General features: G+C 28.4%; 1 protein-coding gene across 1 annotated transcript in view; it reads left to right on the top strand.

The window, feature by feature from the left end:
* The window catches only part of LOC107453371 (adenylate cyclase type 1), a 192650-nt gene that overhangs the window by 156979 nt on the left and 13030 nt on the right, over positions 1-22641 (top strand). The window contains exons 12-18 of the mRNA XM_016070185.4: positions 1510-1594; positions 4876-4971; positions 7270-7526; positions 10212-10332; positions 13082-13201; positions 13947-14093; positions 15822-15920. Coding sequence (XP_015925671.2) covers positions 1510-1594; positions 4876-4971; positions 7270-7526; positions 10212-10332; positions 13082-13201; positions 13947-14093; positions 15822-15920 — 925 coding nt within the window. The remainder of the gene's footprint in view (positions 1-1509; positions 1595-4875; positions 4972-7269; positions 7527-10211; positions 10333-13081; positions 13202-13946; positions 14094-15821; positions 15921-22641) is intronic.

Genomic DNA, 22641 nt, shown 5'->3' with positions numbered 1-22641 from the left:
AAATGTTTATATACATATACACATCCAGCATTTTAATACTAGTTTGATTATATAGTTTGATTATATAGTCATAAATAAAAGTTATAAACATTATGAGCATATGAGCCATCTTCTTTAAAAATGTCATCTTATTAAAGTAGCCAAATTTTAAAATGGCCTTCTAATCAGTTTTAGTTATAAAAAAATTTTAAAAAACGATAAAAAAGTTATTTTATTCGTCTTTCTTCAAGTAGTTTTTCGCAAAAATCTTCGACATGGTGGCAAGAAGATGAAATGGTTTTTTATTGGTCCTTTTCAAATGGAATGAACCATTTGTGAAAATCTTATATCTTATCATGTTATCTTATTATTTTAAGTTTTGTGTTATAATTTGTATTGCACAAGGAGTTTTTTTAAAAAGAAAACACTTATGAAACAATATAGAATTTTTTCTATAATATCATTTTCATTTTTTTTTATACTAGATATGTCAAAAATGACCAATGAAATAAGAAATCAATAATAGAAAAATGGAAAGTGATAAAAATGTATTGTTTACTGCATTCTGCATAAAGAATTTTTTTTTTTCTATTCGTGTCTTAAATTTTGTTATGAAGTTTGCCAATAGATGGCACTGAGAAAAATGTAAAAACATTGTTTTAAAAGTATCCACCAAAACAATGTGACTCAATCTGGGAGCAAAATTTAAAAAAATGCTTTTCTAATTGTTTCACTTTATATGCAGCGTAGAATAGCTCTACAGTTTTCTAGTCAATGGTGCCAATCTCATTGACAAATTTTGAAACTTGTTGAAAATGAATATTTGGCTTCATAAACTGAAAGTATCAAACCATACATTACTATCTTCTTTTGTGTTAAATTATTTTTTTTAAATTGTAAGTTATAGAACACTCAGTACGCAAACAGTATAAAGTATTATAAATTATGTTTGTAAATCTTAGCAATTTTATGTAAACAAAAAGTTTGTTCTAATTTGGAAAATAATATCTTCTGAACTACCTATTAAAAGTTTCCTTCATAATTATTATCTATTTGAATCTACACAGTTGAAAAAGAATCATTAAAATAATCATGATATCAAAAATTACATTTTTTAAGTTCATATTTAAAAACTTTTAAGTGTTTGTGGTGATGTTTTTAAAAATAAGATCTTAAAGATAAAAACTAATAAAAATTGTCATACACCATCATTTTTGCAAATGTTTGAAGTCTTCAAAAATTACAGTGTCAAATTTACAAAATTTTGAAAAGCAGAGAGTTATAGCATTTCCACACAGCACCCTGTATGTTCTTGTATGTATGTTAATTACCAATCTTTGTAGAAAACCATGATTGTTCAACTACTTGAAAATTTAAAACCTCTCTAATTATCTCAAAAATATGTAATAATTAGTTTTGGTAGAAAAATTCTAAAAGAAAAAAATTTTCATAAAATTGTTACAAAGCAAACACCAATTACTACAATTCCCCTTATATTTTTATTGGTATTTTTTTTTCTTTCTATTTTAGATCATTTCTAATGGTGATAGCTTTCATCTTTGCTTGTTGTTGGATTGTTCTCTTGATAGCTTTGTCCTTGGGAGCGAAAATGAAGGTAAATATATCCTTTTATATTCCCCTTCACATTCCAGATCGAAACAGAGTTTTTAAAAGAAAAAAATTTTCTTAAAAACCAGGGCTCGAAAAACCGCCCGTCCGCATGTCCTCAGCGGTCAAAAATTCCCAGCGGACAACCAATTTCTCGAATCCGACGTCGGCACGGACGGCCATTTTTCCGTTAATGTTCATGATACATTTTCAATTTTTGTTATCTTACAATCTTTCTTGAAGGAGTAGATAAAGAAAATTTTTCTCAAGAATGGGTGTCATTAAAATTTAAGATACATAACATCGTTAAGAAATGTTCATGATACATTTTCAATTTTTGTTATCTTACAATCTTTCTTGAAGGAGTAGATAAAGAAAATTTTTCTCAAGAATGGGTGTCATTAAAATTTAAGATACATAACATCGTTAAACACCAGAAAACTTCATTCCTCCGAGCCTAAGCTATTTATAAAACCTAATGCAGAAAAATGACCCACAATACAGCAGCATACTGCGCATGGTGGAATTGATGTTTAATGTTTTCTCTGTCTGGGAGTACTGCAGTGGTTGAAAGGGGCTTTTCAGCAATGAACTTACAAAAAAAAAAAAAAACATTACGTACTGATCTTAAATAAGAAGCGTTAAACGCAATTATGAACGTCTACCTAAATGGAAAACCCCTTTAAGATTTCTGTGCAGAAAACTCTGTAAATCATTGGCTTGATTGTGGAACTGGCAAACGTCATATTTGATTCCTTAAAAACATAGTACCCTCGGATAAATTGACATTTCAGATAACTTGACCTTTGTCATTTAAATTATTTCATAAAAGAAATGCAATATTTCATAACAGAAATACTAGGCTACTATTAGTAACCTAGTAATTATTTTAATACTGTATAATGTAATCCTAGTATTTGTAATCCTAGTAACTACTAAATCATTGTGCAATTTATATAAATGTTTATAATAAATAAGAGAAAATTATATTTTTATTTATTTAGAAGCTACGGGTTAGTTTCAAAGGAGGATGGGTACATAGTTGGACGAGCCGTCCTTGGGGGCGGGTAAAATTTCTGAGTTTTTTCGAGCCCTGTTAAAAACTGTCTTTGTTGAAGTCTACTCCAATCCCATGTGTGCAGTTCATCTCAATGTTTTTATAAGTAGATACTCATATATCACTTCAAAATTGTCAAATCATTTTTTAGTAGTTAATCCTTAACTTACATGGAATTGGCACTAAGTTTAATTGTTGATATTAAACAATAACATTTTTATGGATTTCTAGTTGCTAAAAATGTTATAGGTATTTTAAGACACTTCAGTGCTATTCGCAGAAAGATTTTGTGCTAATACTAGATTAATAAAAGATTTCGATTTAACAAAAGAATAAAGATTGCAGCCATCTTCAGGGCTCAGTGTCTGAATGAAAAAAAGAAGTGCTTTATAACTATAAAATTAATGGTTAAAATGCTATGAGGGCCAGAATTATTCTTCATAGTTTATTTCTCTCCCTTTGTCTAATTTTTATTTGTTCTCTGTGCACATTGGATATGAGCAGTAATGATGTCTTCTTAGTAAAAATCTCTCTTTAATTTTGTCAGTATTTCTCTAGTTGTCATGGTTGTTTTCTGACAAAATTGGCGCTAATTCTTTAAGGAAATCAGTCATTCAAATATAGTCAATTTAAAAAAAGTGTTTGTTATTTGAGTTAATTTGCTATTGTTTTACTAGCTCTCGATAAGAATGTCTAGAGATATGAAAAAATATGCTTTAGGTAACCTAGATACATTGAAAACATTTAGATAATTTAAAAAATTTATAAATTTTATTTTTTTCTATTCTGTTAATTGTTGCTAAATTTCTAGACAAGTTTTTATAAATGCAATCATTATCATTAATTGCACTGCTTGTTTTGAAAAAATTTAATGTGAATTTAAAAACATGAAAAAAAAACTTTTTTAGCCAAAAGTACACTAAAAAATTGAACGATTTCAAAATAGTATGCAAAATGTCTATAAAACAAATCATTTTAACCATAATTTTTGAAGTAACTATCTTATGAAATGGTTTTGAATACTTTTAAATTGTGCCATCAGTCAGGTGACTGTAAGATTTTTATTTCTGCTATGCAGCATAGATGTTTTTTGGAATAGCGTGAAAATTAATTAAATATCCTTGAAATAATAGCACATTCAATTTCAGCACTTCAAATTCTATAAAATACAAAAATTTCTGTATCAAAATTTTTCATTACACTTGGAGCTGTTTTCTGTTTGGAGGCCAGTTTCTCAAATGCATGTTTGAGAGCAAAAGTGGCGTTCACATATCTCTGCTTCTGCCTCCCGAAGCAGAAAGCAAACTTTTCCTCGAGATATCAGCTGCGCTTTGCCGAACCACTTCACTCATGAGTATGTGTCTGTGAACAATCAATCAGACACCAACGTATTAAATAACTGTTCACCGCTTATAAACATGAAACTTTCTATTTCCATTTGAATTTGCTTTTGTTTTTATAGATATGAATTTTAAGTTTCAAATATTAAAAATTTAGGTTATGAACTAAATGAAAATTTGAAGTGACTGAATCATATGCATGGTGGAAGTTTACTGTATATGGTTTATAGAAAAGGATTTAAATTTAATTTATTACTAAAGATTTAGTAGATCAATGAACTAAAACTGACAAATGGAGCATTCGGTTTTCGAACTCAACAAACACGCAAAAATTAAAGGAAGAGTGATTTTAAAATTAAAGATAATTTTTTATTTGAAACAGAGCAACAAATGCCTATATTTAATTACTGCTAAGGCATTGTACCAAAGAAATTTTGGAAAATATCGAAAACTGATTGGGAATCTTTTTACATTTCAAATGTATTACAGTTTATAAAAATGATCACATTTTTCTAAAGGGATATCCTTCTATAAGGAAATAATTTATGAAAATGCATTATAACTCCAGATAATAGTAAATAAGTATATCTAAAAACTACAACAGAACATATGAACTATGATTTTTTTTCATTAAAAATTACCTCTGAAAGTTTTAGATTTTTTTAAACTCAATAGGAGGGTGTTATAATCCTCATATCTCCACATGCTTTTTGTTACCTTGTACATCCGCAGATTACAGGTCAATCACAAGCTCATATGATTGACTAGGAGAAAAAATTCAAAAATTTTCCCTGAAATCAACTAAAAATAAAATATTTTAATTTCTTCTATGTATTCTGAATAACATTTATTTTGTTTTTAATTTCTCAAAATATTCTTATATTTTTGCAGTTCATTCTTTGGAATATTAACCAATCATTTTCCATGCGCATGGCATCGATTGTTCTTACTATTACGTTTATATACATTGTGGCTCAAATAAATGTGGTAAGTAAAAATAAGTTTTTTTTGTTCAATTTTAAATGTGCCAAAAATTAATTTTTTCCATCTATTATATCAATAGTAAGAAGAGGGAATGAGTGTTAAAATCGCAAAGATGACTGATTGTTTGCTTCCAATGCAGAAGCAAATTTTAGACAGATCGCGACATTTCGGATTAAAGTCTCCATAATAAAGCATGATTGGGTTTTATAGTTTTTTATTCTCATTGAAGAATCTTTTCCTCACCTTGAAACGTGTTTTTTTTTCACTTTGAACTTCAGTTCTCATGGAGTCTCAACACAAAAGTTATTATTGTTTACTAAAGTGGATTTAAAATAAATTTTGTAATAATCCTTTAATATAATAAAGAAGCCTGAGAAATGGTTCTAAAGAAATGTTAACTACAGTAAATATAAGTATAATAACCAAGTTGCCAACTTTTCCGATTTCAGCTGAAAGATTTCCTTTCCATATTTAACGTGGTATCAAGATTTATGCTTCAATATTTTATTTTTTATTTAATAAATTTGATTTAAAATGTTCTTAATCATCTATATACCTAGTTAATTTGAACATATATAAACTATTTGATAATAATTTATGTAATTTTAGGAGCTGATTAATTTTAAGAAATTTCTGCTCACTGTTATTGCTTCAATTTTTATTTTATTACCATTAGAAAACATTTTTGTAACTAACCAGCCTTTAATCGACTGGGGTCTCAGTAGCGTTGCCCTGTTGGTTGCCGGAGAAACTTTTCTGAGTGTTGTTAGTTTGAGTTCCGGGGCTAAAGCATACATATGACATTTTTTCCCCTTTTCCCTGAGATTTAAATGAAAAAAATTTATTTCATTCCTTATATTAATTTCTTTTTTTTTTCCTATTATCTTTGTGTAGTGTTGTGTATTTTGTTTAATGAAATTCTTTTTATGAAAGTGTTAATTTATTATAAATTTATTAAGCTAACCACACACACATCGCTATACTTGTTAAAAAAAAAAAAAGTACAAGTGTTGTCAGCTAAGAACTAAGTATAAATATTCTAATATAATGTCAACAAAGATGCGTGTTTTTAAAAGTCTAATCTATAATAAAACCAATTTCATTGACAGCTAAGAAAATATATTTGTCATGACCAAAATGAAATAATTTTTATGTATTAAAATCAATAGAACTTTTAAAAATTTCATTCATTTATTATTCCCAAAATGAGCAATGTGTTATTTAATTCAGCAAACCTGGCCGAATCTAAATTAATTGCAATCTAAGTTTATTGAAACATTTTTAGTTACATTTATTTGTCAGATTTGAAAAAGTAAAATTCTGTGGTCTTCGTAGAATAATGTATATATAGGAATGTAATTCATTTGCTATAATAAAAAATAAAATTGTTTTGTTGCTCATATTTTCAAAATATGTTTATTTTTTCCACCAATGTATTGCTGATTTAATGATTTTATACTTAGTTATTCTAGTCAATAAATAAATTAATTTACAGCTAAGATGAAGAAAATTTTTGACTAACCCACAACCCGAATACCAAATAATTTGATGATCAGCAAATCTCGTTTAATACCAGATAGAAATAGAATATTTTGGAAATCAAGCTCACTCCGTAAAATAATCCATTTTTAAAAAAAAAAATTATAGAAAATATTTGACAATGTTGCGTCGAAACACTGTTAAAGAATAAAGTACAACTTTTTTGCTTTACTTTTAGTTAGTTAGCAATCAGAAATAGAGTAATATAAAGTGTAATATAAATATAAAAGTATAATGGAGTGTAAAATTTTATGAAAGTGTAATGTTGACTAATTTCATCTGTGCTTTCTAAATAGAGGAGATAAAATGAAATTTCATAAAAATGCCAAATGGCCAGACACAACTTGCTGAACAGTAACTCTTTGTGACATCATAGTGACCTCCCATATCGGCACTCTAGGAGATTATTGATTAATGATGCCGTTTATCTGATATATGCTGTTTCTGTTGATATATATAGATTATTATTATAAATATATTTAATATTATTTTAATTTTGATTTATCATCAAAATGGTGACAATCGAATTAGGTAACATGATTAATGAAAAAAATCAAAGTTTAAAGATTCAAAACTAATTCCTATTTTCCAGTTTATGGATTTCTTATACTTAATTTATTTAGTTACTTTATTAAATTTGAAAAACATCAATTAAGAGTCTATCTACATTATGAGTGCAAAAATGAAGCAAATGAGAAAACAAGGAAAATTATGGTCTTATGGAAGGCATATAACCATAAAATTAATTATATTTCTTTTCAGTTTTCCTGCATAAAAGAGCCAAAGTGCACTCCATCATCGAAATCCACTCAAACGTCCTTCCTTCATGATCACTATTATTGTCCACTGCCTCATTACATCATTCTTACTTGCATTCTTACTTTCTTATCAGTGGTTGTTTTTCTTAGAGTGCCCATTGTGATAAAAGGATTATTGCTTGTTCCTATGACACTGATTTTTATTGTTGCCATACAATTTGTAAAATTCCAAATATTCTATTGTTATGATGAAAGAGTAGGGTAAGTACTCATCTGTATCTTAAAAGATTGATTTCTTTCTTTACTTTAAAAAAAATAAAAGTAAAATAGTTATGTACAAGGGAAAATATGGTCACCAAAGTTTGGTCAGGAGAGCGATCTAAAGTTTGGACCCCTTAATGCTAATTTTACTTTTTGCATATTTCGCCATATCTCGAGAACTTTTTAAGCGAATTGAAAAGTTTTTGCACACAATTTTAAAATTTGTTTGTCCAACGATAATTCCACACAAAAATTAACTTATGTATCAATGTAATAATATGTACCAATGTAAGAATTATGTAACAATGTATGTAAATATGTATCATTTATATTAATAATAGTCGGAAATATTTTGAATTAAAAGTCAACAAATTTTCAATTCAATTTTTTTTTCATCTTTTAAAGTAAATAATTTTACATGGCAAAATACAAAATTTGTGCGACATCGGTCTAATTTATGAGAAATCAAATTTATGAGAAATCTGACTTTTTAAAGTTCAATTTCTCAGGCACTATTCTACCGATTTTGCCTGAATTTTGTATTTTGCAGTGTAAAATTATATACTTTAAAATGATGCAAGAAATTGTATACCTTACAATTTAAAAAAATTTCGACCATTGTTAAATAAAATAATAAAAAATAATAAATGTTTAATAAAAGTTATTTTTTGAATGGAATTATCTGTGAATAAACGAATTTTATAATTGCGTGCAAAAATTTTTCAATTTGATTTAAAAGTTCTTGAGATATAGTCAAATACGCAAAAAGGTAAAATTAACATTAAGGGTCCAAACTTTGGATTGCTCTCCTCACCAAACTATTGGGACCATATTTCCCAGATTGCGGCTACCCCCCTTTATTTTGGGGGTCAGAAATCCGAATCCGTCTTTAAAAAGGTATGTTTATTCAGGGAAAGTTCGTTTCTGTGTCTTATTTCATAACTTAAAATATCGTCTGCAGGGTAAATGATGAACTTTGTTAAATATTGTACATGTGTATTTTACACTCTAAACTATAAATGTTTAGGAAATATCTCCTATTTTTGGAAATTGTCACTGCAACCTTCCAAGATGGTGATAGCTGCTTTTTATATCTTTATGCTTCTTGAAAAAAGGTGCCAATATTTTCAAATTATTACTCATTTACTGTTGAGTTTAAGATTTAAAATATTGATAGTAAAATATGTATAATTTAAGTTTAATTAATTCCTTGTGTATGATTTTTTGAAATTGTTATTGTTTCTGAAACAAGAAACTATCCAATGTACCTATGTTCCTAAGGTTTCAATTTCTTTTGTGCCTTTATAAGCCCTTTATACAAATAGCGACATTTATAAAATTTGATTACGAAAAATCACTAGTTTTTTTTATTATGAAACTAGGTTTTATTATACTCCTTTACAAAAGCATTGAACATTGAAGGTCCTTGAGAATCTTACTTTTTATAAATTGTGTTTAAAGAATAAACAACATTGCCTTATATATTTTTTAAAATAAATATATTCTATTATATAAAGTGTGCATTTTTTTTCTACAAATAGTGATTGATTATCATGCAAACACCAGTGATTTGAATAGTTTATCATCAAGAAAACTTAAAAAAGGCAACCGAAATCAATTTTTCTACATTCCAATGAAAATTTTAGATACTGGGACATCAAAAGATGTTTTGATAACTGTTTAGTTTGACAAAATAATTCATACCTTTTGAATTTATTTTAATTTGTTATACCCTTATGTCTATTTAATTTAATTTAATCATTTTCATTAACTTCCACGATTTTGAAAATTATTTTATTATTTGAGGATTCCAACTGGATAGCATATCAAATTTTTTTTCAAATTATACATAGATAAAAAATGCTTTTATTTTGAGTTTTTAGGGTAATCAAAATGTGTTTAAATTTGTTAAAATTACTGTATAATATCTTAACAATGATTTATTTCATATATGGGAACTTTTTTAGTTCGTTTTTAAACATTATGATATGTTATATGGGTCCAAAATATTTTTTTGCCCGGGGGCCCTGCATTGCTATTAAGACGGTCCTGATTTGTTTAGAAAAATATTAAATTAATTTTCATTCCCAACTGTTGTTTTTTGTTTTCACATACTTAATGATTTACTAAATAGCATTGAAAATAATACGAATTAAACTTGGCAATTATATACAGTTTAAAAAAAATGTTTTAATGTTTCAGATATGAGATTCTTTTAACTTTTAGCATAATTTCAGACTTTCTAAACTTATATTTTCTAACTAATACTTCCTAATATTTCTACATTATTTTACTTTATTATTATTTTATTCCTTTAATCATGATTTATCTATAAAGCTTGACAGTTTGTTGAAGGTACACATATAGCAACAAAAAAAAATACGTATGCAAATAATTTAAAAGTTTTTGTTGACGCAAAATAATTTTGCAGACTTTTTTTTATATTTATTTTATCATGATTTGATTTGATAAGTATTTTCAGAATCTTTTGTTCTTTTCCTACTTACATGTCTGATATTCGATATTTCTTTTTTAAAAAATAATTTCTTCCTCTTCAGTTGGAAGAAACTTAATTTTTCCAGGACGTTTTTTTTCCACTTTCGTAAAACTTGTCATCCTGGCTTTTTATGAAACTGAAACTTATACCATATATGCTCTTATTTAATCTGTGTTCTTTTCTCACAGGTCTATTGTGCCTGAACAACTTATTGGGCTTGTTGTGATAATCCATTTTTTAATTGCTGTTTTTATCCATGGAAGACAAGTGGAATGGACTGCAAGATTAGATTTTCTTTGGAATTTACAGGTACTTAAAAGTTACATATTTAAGTAAGCAATAAGTACTTAACATGTTGGAAATGATGATGTTAAGCCACAATTAATATTTTTTCAGCATTAAATTTTATTTACCAAAGATATTTTTATATCATTGATTATTTTAACCCCTTTTATTGTACTCTGTTAACTAAAGTATATTCTGAAGTGTTTTTTTTTTTAAATAGTCTCTTAGTGTTTTTTTCTTTTCAATTTCTTTTTAGATTGCATAGCTTCTGAAAATTGATCATTTCATGCAAGTAATAGTTAAATGCTTTGTTTGTTATTGAAGGTGATTGCTTTGATTTTGCCAAAGAAATATTAAAACTGTACTTTTAGTTGTTTTATCAACCTTTTCATTATTACAATTTTATTTTAGTTTCACCACAATCATTTTTACTTCTGCTAAAAGGCAGCATGTTATCTTACCTTTGCAAGAAAAATGTAATATCATAGTGTGAAAGGAATTTAAAAAAATGATTACAAAGTGTGTTAAGATAAGTAGATGATATTATAATTACACAATACAAGTCAGAATCACATACTGCTTTGTTTAATAGAAAATTATTAATAAAAGTTTAATGAAAATGATTTGATGAAAAAAAGGGACAAAGGAGTACTACTCATTTGGGTCAACAGTACGAAAGAATTTCAAAATGACATTTTAATCATCACTCTTTTTTGTAACAAAATACAGTACAGAACCCGTTATCCGGAAATCAGAAAACCGGAAAACCAAAAAACCGGAACGAAATTCGATAAATTTTCCAACCATTTTTTAAAAAATAAATTTTTTTTCCTCATAAGAATTTAGTATTTTTCTTTCTTTTTCGAAAGATGTTTACCTTAGAATCATTTTGGAAATAATCATTAGTGTATTACTTCATCATTTTCTCTTCTTTTTTAGATTATTTCCAAAAAAAATTTTTTTTAGTTGGGTTTAACAACAAAAAAACGGCTTTTTGTAGTGATTCAGAAAACCGGAAAAATCAGTTATCCGGAATAGCAATGGTCCCGATCGTTCCGGATAATCGGTTCCCTACTGTACCTCTATTTCTGTAAAGCACTGTTATGAAAAACAGTTCAAAATTCATTTAATGAAAATTAATTATAAAACAAACAATGTTAACTCCTTATTCTAAATATTTTGCTTATCTGAAGTAGCTACAAATAATCAAGACCTACAGTATTTTAAAACCACTCATTCATATTTTGCAAAGGCAAACAGAGATAGTAAAATTATTTCATTTATAATATTTACCTAAAAGAACCAAGGATATTGGAATCTACCCAAAATTAGTAATTATTTACAATGTCACACATCTCATTCAATAACCCTGCTCCCTGGTGGCCGACTGCATGTTCATCTGAACAGAAGTAAATAAAAACTCTAAATGTAAACAAAACATTTTGACTATTAATGTCCGTTGATTAGTGCAATTGATGTCATCCATCAACCAAATATTACAACCAATGGTATTTTAAAAAACCAATTTAATGTTTGCACAGAAAGCTATTATGTTATCTTCATTATCTCAGAGAATCATTTCTTCGCCATCCATTGTAATATAAATATTTATATTTGGATAGCAAATTTGCAAATTTTTAATGTACTTATGATTTGTAATCTTAATTTAATTTAAAAAAGTAAAATAACCTCTTTGTTCTTTAGTAAATATATTGTAAATTTTTTAATTGGCTCAATTTCCCCAAACTCCAAGGAAATTTATTGGTTTTAATGTGGTTATCATGGTCTAATGTAATAATCTAGTCATTTAAATATTCAATAATTTAATATGACTATTTTTATGAGTGCTGTCCTTACATCACTGAAATGAAATAATTTAGTGAATAAAAATACCATTTTTTGATTATTTTTAAATGCTTGGATTCTTTTGTTCTATTTCTTCACTTGATAAGTATTTTGAGTAATGAATATCAAATTAGTGGATTTAGGGTATGAAATACCATATTAGATCAACCAATAAAGAAATTTATGTTTACAATTTAGATTTCAGTTATTTTTTACATATTTATCAAACCCGCTTCTAACATGAAAAATACTAAGTTTCAGATTTTGTAACCATTTATTTCCCTGTTTGCAATTTCAAAATTTTGAAGAAAGAAAAAACATTTTTGCAGTTTTTACATTTTTAAAAAGCCATAACTTGAGAAATAATTGACCTATGGAGCTAAATTTTTTGCCGTTTATTCACTTTATAAATTATATTACATGGCTAATAGATTTTGGAACATGGAATTTTTAAGCTCTATGCAATTGATCTTAACATTATTCTGCAGGTCATAATACCTATGTACAAAATTTTATTCCATTCACTCAAATGGTATGCTCTCCAGAGGGTCATATGTTGGCAGAGTCATTTTATAATCACCCTGTACATTCAGCTTTCAAATGGAAATAGTTAAAAAAAATCATTATATTAAAGATTTGGATCATGATCATAAAAATTATTATTTGGTATCAAATAGAAATTGTTATAATTCTGTATCACAATAAAAACTGCTCAATTCCTTAGAAGTACACTTTAAGGCAATGCAATAATAAGCCACAAAAAAAGAGAAAAATTTGAAAAAAATTATGAAGTAGGAGCCTATATGAGATAAAATAAAGCGTTTCTCATTTTAGTTAATATTTTCAAACGTCATTTTAGAGTAATATAAACCTAAATTATCTTAATACAGATAAGATTGGAAACTGAGAAATGTTTCTTCCTTTGTAGGCTAATGAAGAGAAACATGAAATGCATGAATTACAGAATAGTAATAGAAGAATACTGTTCAATTTGCTTCCTGCTCATGTTGCCACTCATTTTCTAGACAATCAGTTCAAGAACAATATGGTTTGTATAACTATCTTTAAAAATTCCTTTTCTTAATTGGCATTTTAATTTTAAAATAGAATCCAATTTATAAATGTCAAGGCCGGACTCAAAGTGAGTAGGAAAGAAACTATTTTCCCGAAGCTCAGATCAGCTGAGGGCCTAGTTGAAATTCTTTGCAAAGAGTGTAATGCCTTATTAATAAAAAGGTTGAAAAATTTTTTAGATATATTAGAAATATTCTATAGTTTTTATCGCAATTTTACTTACTAGAACTCGATGTGAGTAAAAGAATAAAAATGCTATAAGTTTTCACTTAACATTTTTGAAGAAAAAATGAAATAAATAAAAAATAACTTATGAAACAATTTGAAGTCAAAGTCATTTAACTAGTCAAAAGTCCAACTAATTGTCCAAATCTTTTATTCAAACATATATTTTACCTCCAATAGAAGAACTTTTCTCACGAACTGGAGCAAGCTGTCATCTCTCCAATTAAGCCTTAGTTGAAGGGCAAGCTTCTGCTAAAAAAAACTCAAGACAATAATACTCATGAAAAGTATTGATACCATTTGTAGTATAATGACATTTTTTCCAACAAATAAATATTATTTAGATTTATATAATTTTAATAATATGAATTCAAAGATATTTTTCATGCAAAAGTTTCATTCTATTATGGAGACTAAATGTCACATAATGTAAGGCACATAAAAATTTTGGGAATTTGATGTGTGTTGTGAAACAATTTTTAATATTTTTTCAGGATCTCTACAATCAAAGCTACTCTAAAGTAGGAGTTGTATTTGCTTCAATTCCGAATTTCCATGAATTTTACATGGAACTTGATGGAAATAATCAAGGAATGGAATGCTTGCGTTTGCTGAATGAAATAATTGCAGACTTTGATGAAGTATTGTTTTAACTTATTTCTCATTTCTAAAATGTATAATAATTATGTAAATGTATGTTTCGTACATTAGTCAAGAAAAATTCACTTTGTAGTGTAAATTAACTTTATCAGGGTGTTTCCCTAATGACCCCTCTTAATATATATATTTTGAGAATCCTGTAAAAGTTGAAGTAAAAAAAGTATGTATCCCTTTGCTATTGAACAAAGAAAATATATAAATCACATGAATCACTTCTAAAGAAAGCGGAACTGAAAATATGAAAACATGTTTGTTTGCCAAAAGAAAATTGTAAGAGTCTTAATAATACCTCCAAGTTTCATCAGAGAATCAAACTGTTCTTAGATTTTTCATTCTGCCTTCTTCACTAGTGATTGGGCAGATTTTATTATCATTTGTGTTTCTTCCTTGCTTATAAACTTTGCCTTTTTACGTCTTTTTAACTAGGATTCTAAAATATATATATTAATTGCGGTACTTACGGAACATTTTTTTTTCCTACCCAAAAACTGATTTTTGATTTTTAGTATTTTTATTTCATTTTAAATAATGGCTTTGCAAAGCATACATATTTGACATTTTGGAAACATTTTATATTTATTATTTCTAAAAAACTGTTCAAGTGTGAACTATTAAAAAATTGTCAAACTTTTCTTTCCAAAGAGCTAAAATTGCATAGTTTAACATGAATTTAACTAGATTATAATTCAAAGATAATGATATTTTAAATTATTGATCGGACATGGCACATATCTTATTTATTCTACCTGATTTATTGTTACAAAATTTTGAGAAATTTAAAATATTACTAAGAAGAAAAAAACGATAAAAAATTTTCTATCCTGATATTTTATTAGAGTGAATTAGGAATCTCATACTAGTTTACTAATTTTTGGAAGCTGGAGTTTATCAAATGTTGTATGATGAATATTAGTTGTTTCAAAAAATGTGAATTGAATGTGAAAAAATTTGAATCTTTGTGCAGTTTATTTAAAATTATTTTTGTTCAATTAATAATTTAGTGATCACAGAATTTTTTAATTGCTTAGTTGCATTCATATTTAATGACACTTTAATCAAAAATGTTAAATTGAAAAAATAATTTGCAATTTAAACAGAATATCAAATTTTCTGATGGACTCATTATAATGATTGATTCCCTAAGTGAGTCCATTAACAAAATGCATTTTGAAACAGCTAACTGAAAAATTATTTGCTTTATATCTTATTTAATATAGAATTATTTTAAATTTTATTTTTATAAATTGTATTTTTTATTAAATTGTATTTTTTTTATTCAATTTTAATTTGTAATTTATGAAACTTATTTCTGAAGTTCTTTGTTACTGTGCAAAGTTCAGCTTTTTTCCTGAAACTGCCATGGTATGCCTGACTGTTATTTAATGTTAAATTCTCTTAAAAAAATAAATTATAATTGTGGTAGTTTTTATACCTAAATTTTGTAAAAACTGTTAAATATAATTAAATATAATTCAATAAAATATTATTCAACAGTAAAAGTTGTACAACAGTAAAGAATTCTGAAAATGGTTTATTAGATTTTTAACCACTTTAAAATATAACTTTTTAGTAATTATAACCACTTGTGGTGGAAGAGCTTAAAAGGACACCCTTAAATGATTGCAAAAAAGTGCTTAACAAAATTGTTGTTAACGTGTAAAACAACCTAGCATTTTTAGAAAATACTTAAAATATTATTTTAATTTTAGCTTTTAGATGATGAAAGGTTCAAATCTATTGACAAAATTAAAACTGTTGGAAGCACTTACATGGCAGCTATAGGACTTATGCCCGAATTCCGTATTATTGTAAGTAGTTATACTTCACTTTAGTAGATCACATTAAAAGTTTTGAGAACATTTTGTCGCATTTTTTTTAAGCATTGAATATTTTCTGACTAAAATTCAAATTAGTATGTTTTTTTAAGAATATTTAAGCATAACATGATTTTCCCAGTGAGCAAAAAAGCTTTAGTTTCTTACTGTGGTTTTTACGTGGTGAGTTTTTTAATGATTGGCTTTTATATTAAAAATTGTTTCGTTATTAAACATTGTTAAAAATTGTTTCTTAATTGTTCTGTTAAAAGATATGTAGTAATAATTTATAATTTTAATTCATGCATTTGAGCTATAATTTGTTTTATGCTCGATTCCAGGCAATTCTGTCGTAAGCCTATCTTGTGTTTTGGACATTTTTCTGGCTGTTATTGCTATTAGTATTCTCATGAATTTTGCAATTCAAATGGCACATGAAATTTAAATCGCTCATTTGAGTAATCAATTTGTAACATACACGATGTGCATCTATATAATCATAAACTCATACAGTGTTTTGATTATTTTCTGCAGTTATTGCTGCAAATTTGCACTTTTTTCTTTTAAAAAAAATGATTTTTTTCATACAATATTATTCCAACACGCGAAATTCAAGTCACAAATTTGCTTATTCACTTTTTTACACCACGATTCCACCGTTTTATTGGCTGACTTTCCTGCAGTTTTAACAACTGATTTCAGAATTGTTTTTAAAATCTCAGTATTTCCCATGCATTATTACGCATGAAATTTGAATCACACATTTACGTAAAGCTTGAAAATATTGAAAATCCATGTAGTGTTCAGATCATGTTTCCAGCAGTTGCTGCTGTTGATTTTAAGAACCTGATATATTTCATGTAATATGAGAAATTCCTATCGTACATTTGAGTATATATACTTTTTTCACATTGATTTTATTGTTTTTTAGATTCAGTTGGTAGTTATTGCTACTAATTTTTGCAGTTTTTAAAATTCCCCTGATATCATTTTTCAGCACCGGAATCTTTAAATACATATTTGAGTTGCTCCTTTCTGAAGAGTTTGGGGAGTTTCATTGGAGAATTGAAAAAATTTCGTCATAAATCTATGTGGTTTTGTTTTTGATCTTTTTTTTTCTTTTTGGCAATTACTACCACGGGTTTCACAGTTTTTGAAATTATGTTTTTTCATGCGAAAAATAAAGGAACAAGTGAGTTTTTTTAAAACGTCAGAGAACATTGCCCATAATAATAAAATAAATATGTATATCATATTTTATATTGATGAAAATATACATATGAAATATTTTTTCTTTCTCCCGTTGAATTTTATAAATGTCACTTTTGGGTATTAAAGTTATGTGTGCTTTTTACAAAGCTAGAGAACATTCTTCTTCAGCTCGACAGCCCCTTACAGGCCTTGGCTGTCTCAACCACACGTAGCCTCCAATGCCTCCTGTCCATGGCGACTTTTTTCCAGCTGTTTATTTTTAATAATTTTAGATCTTTAGCAGTGTCATCCAGCCATCTAGTTGGAGGTCTTCCTCTAGCCCGAGATCCCGAAGGATTTTTACAGGTGGCGATTTGGACTGCATTATTTTCTGGACCTCTCCAGATATGGCCAAGCCATCTTAATCTATTGCTTCGGATGACCTGCACTGTCTGTGGCGGTCCATAGAGTCTATATAATTCAAAGTTGTATCTGATTCGCCAACAGTCTCTTTCCTGTACTGGGCCAAAAATATTTCTAAGGATTTTCCTTTCAAAAACACCAAGAGTATGCTGAGTGTCTGCATTTAGTGTCCATGTTTCACTTGCATAGAGCAGTACAGGTAGAATAAGAGTCTTATAAATTTTAATTTTAGTTTTTCGACTGATTAGGCTTGATTTTAATTGCTTTCTTAGTCCAAAGAAGCACTTGTTTGCCATTTTAATTCTGTTGTCTACTTCTGTTTTTATGCTGTTTTGGTCATTGATCATTGTTCCAAGGTATTTGAATTCATTGACCTTTTCAAAGGTGTAACCATTTTTGAATAACGGATCATAATTTACAGTTGTGGCTGGAGATTCCACAAACTTTGTTTTATCTTCATTGATGGTAAGGCCCATATTTGTGGCAGAAGTTTCAAGAGCCAGAAAGGCCTCTCTCACAGCTCTCTCTGACCTTCCTATGACATCGATGTCATCGGCATATGCCAGTAATTGAACTGATCCAAAGGGTGCCTTTTCGGTCTAATCCACTATCTCTGATACATTTCTCCAGAGCTAGATTAAAGAGTAGACAGGCGAGGGAATCCCCTTGACATAGGCCTCTCTCTGTTGAAAATGGTTCTAATAATTGATTTTGAATTTTAACTCTGCATCTTATATTGCTTAGTGCATCTTATATTGCTCTGGTTAAGTTGATAAGTTTAGTAGGGATCCCAAATTCGGCCATTGTTTCCCGTAGCTTATCTCTCCATATGCTGTCGTAAGCAGCTTTAAAGTCTATAAATAAATGAAAAGTTTTGATATTATATTCCATAGTTTTTTCTAAAATTTGTTTTAGAGTGTGAATTTGATCAATAGTAGATCTTTGTGATCTAAAACCACATTGGTAGTCTCCAATTATTTTGTCGGTAAAGGGGAGAAGTCTTGCAGAAAGCAAGTTAGAGAATATTTTATATGCCGTGAGGAGTGTAATGCCCCTATAGTTACGACATTCAAGTTGGTTTCCTTTCTTAAATATGGTGCAAATGGAGCCTTCTTCCCATTCAATGGGCAATTTCTCCGTATCCCAAGTTTTAACTATGATATTATAGATGGCGTTAAGAAGCTCTGGTTCATCAGTTTTTAGTAGCTCAGATGGTATAAAGTCAGGACCAGCCGACCTATTGTTGTGAAGTTTTTAAATAGCTAGTACAACCTCATCTAGAGATGGTGGGGGATGTCTACGTGTTGAACTTGTTTCAGTTCTTCAGGGCTGTTCTCTAAGTTCAGAGTCTCATTTTTTGCTTCAAGCAAATCTTGAAAGTAGCCTTTTCAAACTTTAAGCACGTGATGAAGTTCGCTCGCTCACAAGTTCTCCATCCCTATTTCTGCAGGTGATAGATTTTGGCTTAAATTCTCTTCTCATATTATTTACTAGTTTATAGAACCTCCTACGTTCTTTTTGGTTATTCCAGCTTTCCAGGAGATTTAGAGATTCCTCTAGATATGCTCTTTTCTTTTATGTAATTTCTTTTCTGTTTTCCTCAGATTCCTGTATTTTTCCTCATAACTTCTGATATAATGTTTTTGTATCATCAGTCTGTAGCCTTTAATGTTTTCTTCAGTAGCTTTTCTGCAATCATCATCAAACCACTCTCTTCTGGTCCTACGTTCTAAGCATGGAATGGTTTCACTTGCTGATTTTAAAATGATTTCCTTAACTGAGTTCCAATCGAAGATGCTATTTGGATTTTCTTTTTCCAGTTCAGTGGATCTAGACAGTTTGCACTTGAATTCTTTAAGGATGCTGGGATCATTTAATTTAGCGATGTCTAGTTTAAGAATGGTGTTTTCCTTCTTAGAGTAAAATTTCTTACATAACTTAAGTCTAACTTTGCTCCTCTGTAGCTTCTCACATCTAACACATTGCTACGATGTCTTGTATCTACAAGTACATGGTCTATTTGATTAAAGGTTAGACCGTCTGGGGATCGCCAGGTGTACTTGTGTATTTTCTTATGTGGGAATGCTGTACTGGATATAAACATATTCTCTGAGACAGCAAAATCAAAAAGTCTCTGTCCGTTTCTGTTAGTTTCAGGGTGTAGGCTTTCAGCAGAAGCATAGGATCTAATAAATTGTTCTCTTCCAACCTTAGCATTGAAGTCTCCAAGAACCAGCTTCACATCCTGGACAGGGCATGAATCGTAACACTTCATAAGTAGGTCATAAAATAGGTATTTTTCCTCCTCGTCTTTGTCTTCTGTTGGTGCATGGGCACAGATCAATATGATATTGTAATGTCTACCCCTGATTCTGATTTTGCTGATCCTCATGCTTATGGCCTGAAAATCAGTAACCAAGTTTCTTAGTTTTTTGCTTACGATGAATCCGAAACCAAACTGGTGGGATTTTTCTTGGCAGCTATATTAAACTCTGCAATCCTTCTTATCCAAAATGCTTGTCCCAGCCATCTGATCTAGTGGATTGCTAGGATATCAATATCATAGTTGACAAGTACTTCTATTAAGTTTTTCAGGGCACCTCCTTTACACAGGGTGCGAACATTCCAAGATCCAATTTTCAAGTCCTTTTCCGTTCCAAGTCGTTTGAGTAGAGTCCTGCCGGTTTCCACATATTGTTGAGGTTTCTGAACTCGAAGTTTTTTACAGTGTGGGGTAGTTGGCCCCACGCCAAACCCCCAACCTGGAGGACTAGGGTGTTCCTCTTTGTCTGGTGTCTCCCCTCCGACCTGTCCGGCTTGGGTGACCCTACCAGTAGCTAAGCTACCGCCAGCATAGCTCTCGGGATCAACAACACACACAAACCACACCACCACGATAATGTGGGAACATTGCCCATTTTAATACATTTTTTTTTTATATTGATGAAAATATATATATATTTATATGTATACAAAATACTTTTTCCCAGTGAATATTATGGATGTTACTTTTATGTATAAAAGTTATAGGGTATTATTTTTTACTCTTTTCATTTAATTGTACAGAAATAATCTTTTATGTATAAAGGAAATTAGTTCTAAAAATTTGCGCATTGTGGTAAAATTTTTCCATTTCAAAGCAAAATTATCTAACCATAAAATTCTAAAAATTTTCACATAATATTTTTCTGTCAGCAATCACATAACTGTTACTCCTTCTCTGCTGCCATGGTTTGGAAAATCTTACTTTATCCACATGTCAGTTAATTTCAACTTTTTACTAAAAGGGCGAGCAAGATTTGTTGAAACCATGGTAATGGAAAGGGGAAAATTGGGGAAATCATATGACCTTGAGACTCCTATATTGTTTACGTAGAGTCTAGTCATATAAAATTCTGTTAACGTCTTTATTTTTTCAATCATATCAATTAAATTACTGTTTTGTACTGTTGCTGATAGTCAAAACGGTTATGATTTGTGTTCTATAAAGATGGAATAGTGCTTTCAAAATGCTCATTGCCAGTACAAGGTATGGCGATTAAAATACTAAATTTGTTGCAGTGAAAATGTTTTATTTATTCTTTACAAATTTTGTAAGAAAACTGTGTGTGTTTCAAATTACACTATAAGAAGTAAATCAAGATCAGTAGAAATGTTAATTTTACTATCAATCTCACAACTTTTGTGTTTCTGTAAAAAACACTCTTAGCATTTCCGGAAAATACGAAAATTGTATACATTTAAATCATCATGTAGTTCCTAATGGACAATTACAGTCAATTTTTTAAAAAATTTTAATGCATTCAGAATCCCTCATAACTCCCAGAAAACAGTTTATCACTTTCCTAAGAAAGCTATTTATTTAGTTATTTTGAAACAAAAAACGCTTACTTTCGTAAACGCTTATTTACCTGAAACGGGGAGTCTCGTGATTATTCACAAACTGACGTCACACGTGTCCATCTGCTGTTCACTTACAATTACTGTACTGTGAAAGCCAATACGTTCTTGTTTTCGTTTGAATTTTCGTAATTAAATCCAACTATTTTAGATGGTCAATAACTATCTTTATAAAAAATTGCGCCCTAATATCGCTTAATAAAGTTGTGGGTTTAATATAACATATTTTTATAATGTTAAATTTTTATGGTACCCACTGAAACATTGTTAATAGTTGAAGAAATTTTCTTGCTCTGAATATGTAAGATTTTTTAATTCAATAAAAAAAGTGTGTGCTATTGCTTATTAAATGATGCGTTATAAATACAAAATAACTTCGTTTTTTTTTTTTTCTTTTCATTTTTTAAACCATATTAATCTTAATTTTAATATATACTTCAAATTCATTTCGAAGATTTATTTTCATCTTAAGTGAAAGAAATGTTGGATCAATTTTTTCATGTGGAATAAATAGTTTTAGATTTCAAAATAGCAGTGGCCTTTTAAAAAACTTGTGATCCCAGCAAAACTTTAAATTCACTCTTCCAACAAAAAAAATTTAAAGTTTAATTTTATAATGCATGTGAAAATAATTTTTCACCATAACAAAGTTCCTATTTACTCAAAGAATAAAAATATTGAGAAAAAATATCAACATTACTGTTTATTTTTTAATTATTTAATAAATAATAAAGAGTGTGCATTATATATATAGAATTTCTTTCCATTTTGCATAACCTAATTTTTTATTATCGTTCTTTAGGTTTAGTGAAACAAAAACTTCTAGCTTAATGATATTCGCTGACATTTTGTAAATAAATGAATTATTTAGATGTGGACAAATGAGAAATTAAGTGAAATTTTAAGTATAACTAGATTATGGTGATGATGATGGTCAGATATATTTCAATGGACTAAATTCTTAAAAGTGTTGATTTTAACCGGAGATTTTTTTCAACTATTTTAATTAAATTTTTTAATTAACATTGTATAATGTATTAATTTTACTACTTTAGAATTCTTCATTGCAAGCACTGACAAATAGTTTGCAAAAATAAGGAGAGAAAAGACCAATAACCATACTTTGTTAATTCTATATTGCAGAAAAAGGAATTAAAATTTGAAAAGTTTAAAAATAAAAATAATTTCTAACTGTAACAAA

The sequence above is a fragment of the Parasteatoda tepidariorum genome, chromosome 12 (genome assembly GCF_982258835.1).
Source record: "Parasteatoda tepidariorum strain Cologne lab strain chromosome 12, Ptep-v5.0, whole genome shotgun sequence".
Lineage (NCBI taxonomy): Eukaryota > Metazoa > Arthropoda > Arachnida > Araneae > Theridiidae > Parasteatoda > Parasteatoda tepidariorum.
Note: the sequence above shows the minus strand (reverse complement) of the source record. Positions and strands in the feature narration are given on the sequence as shown.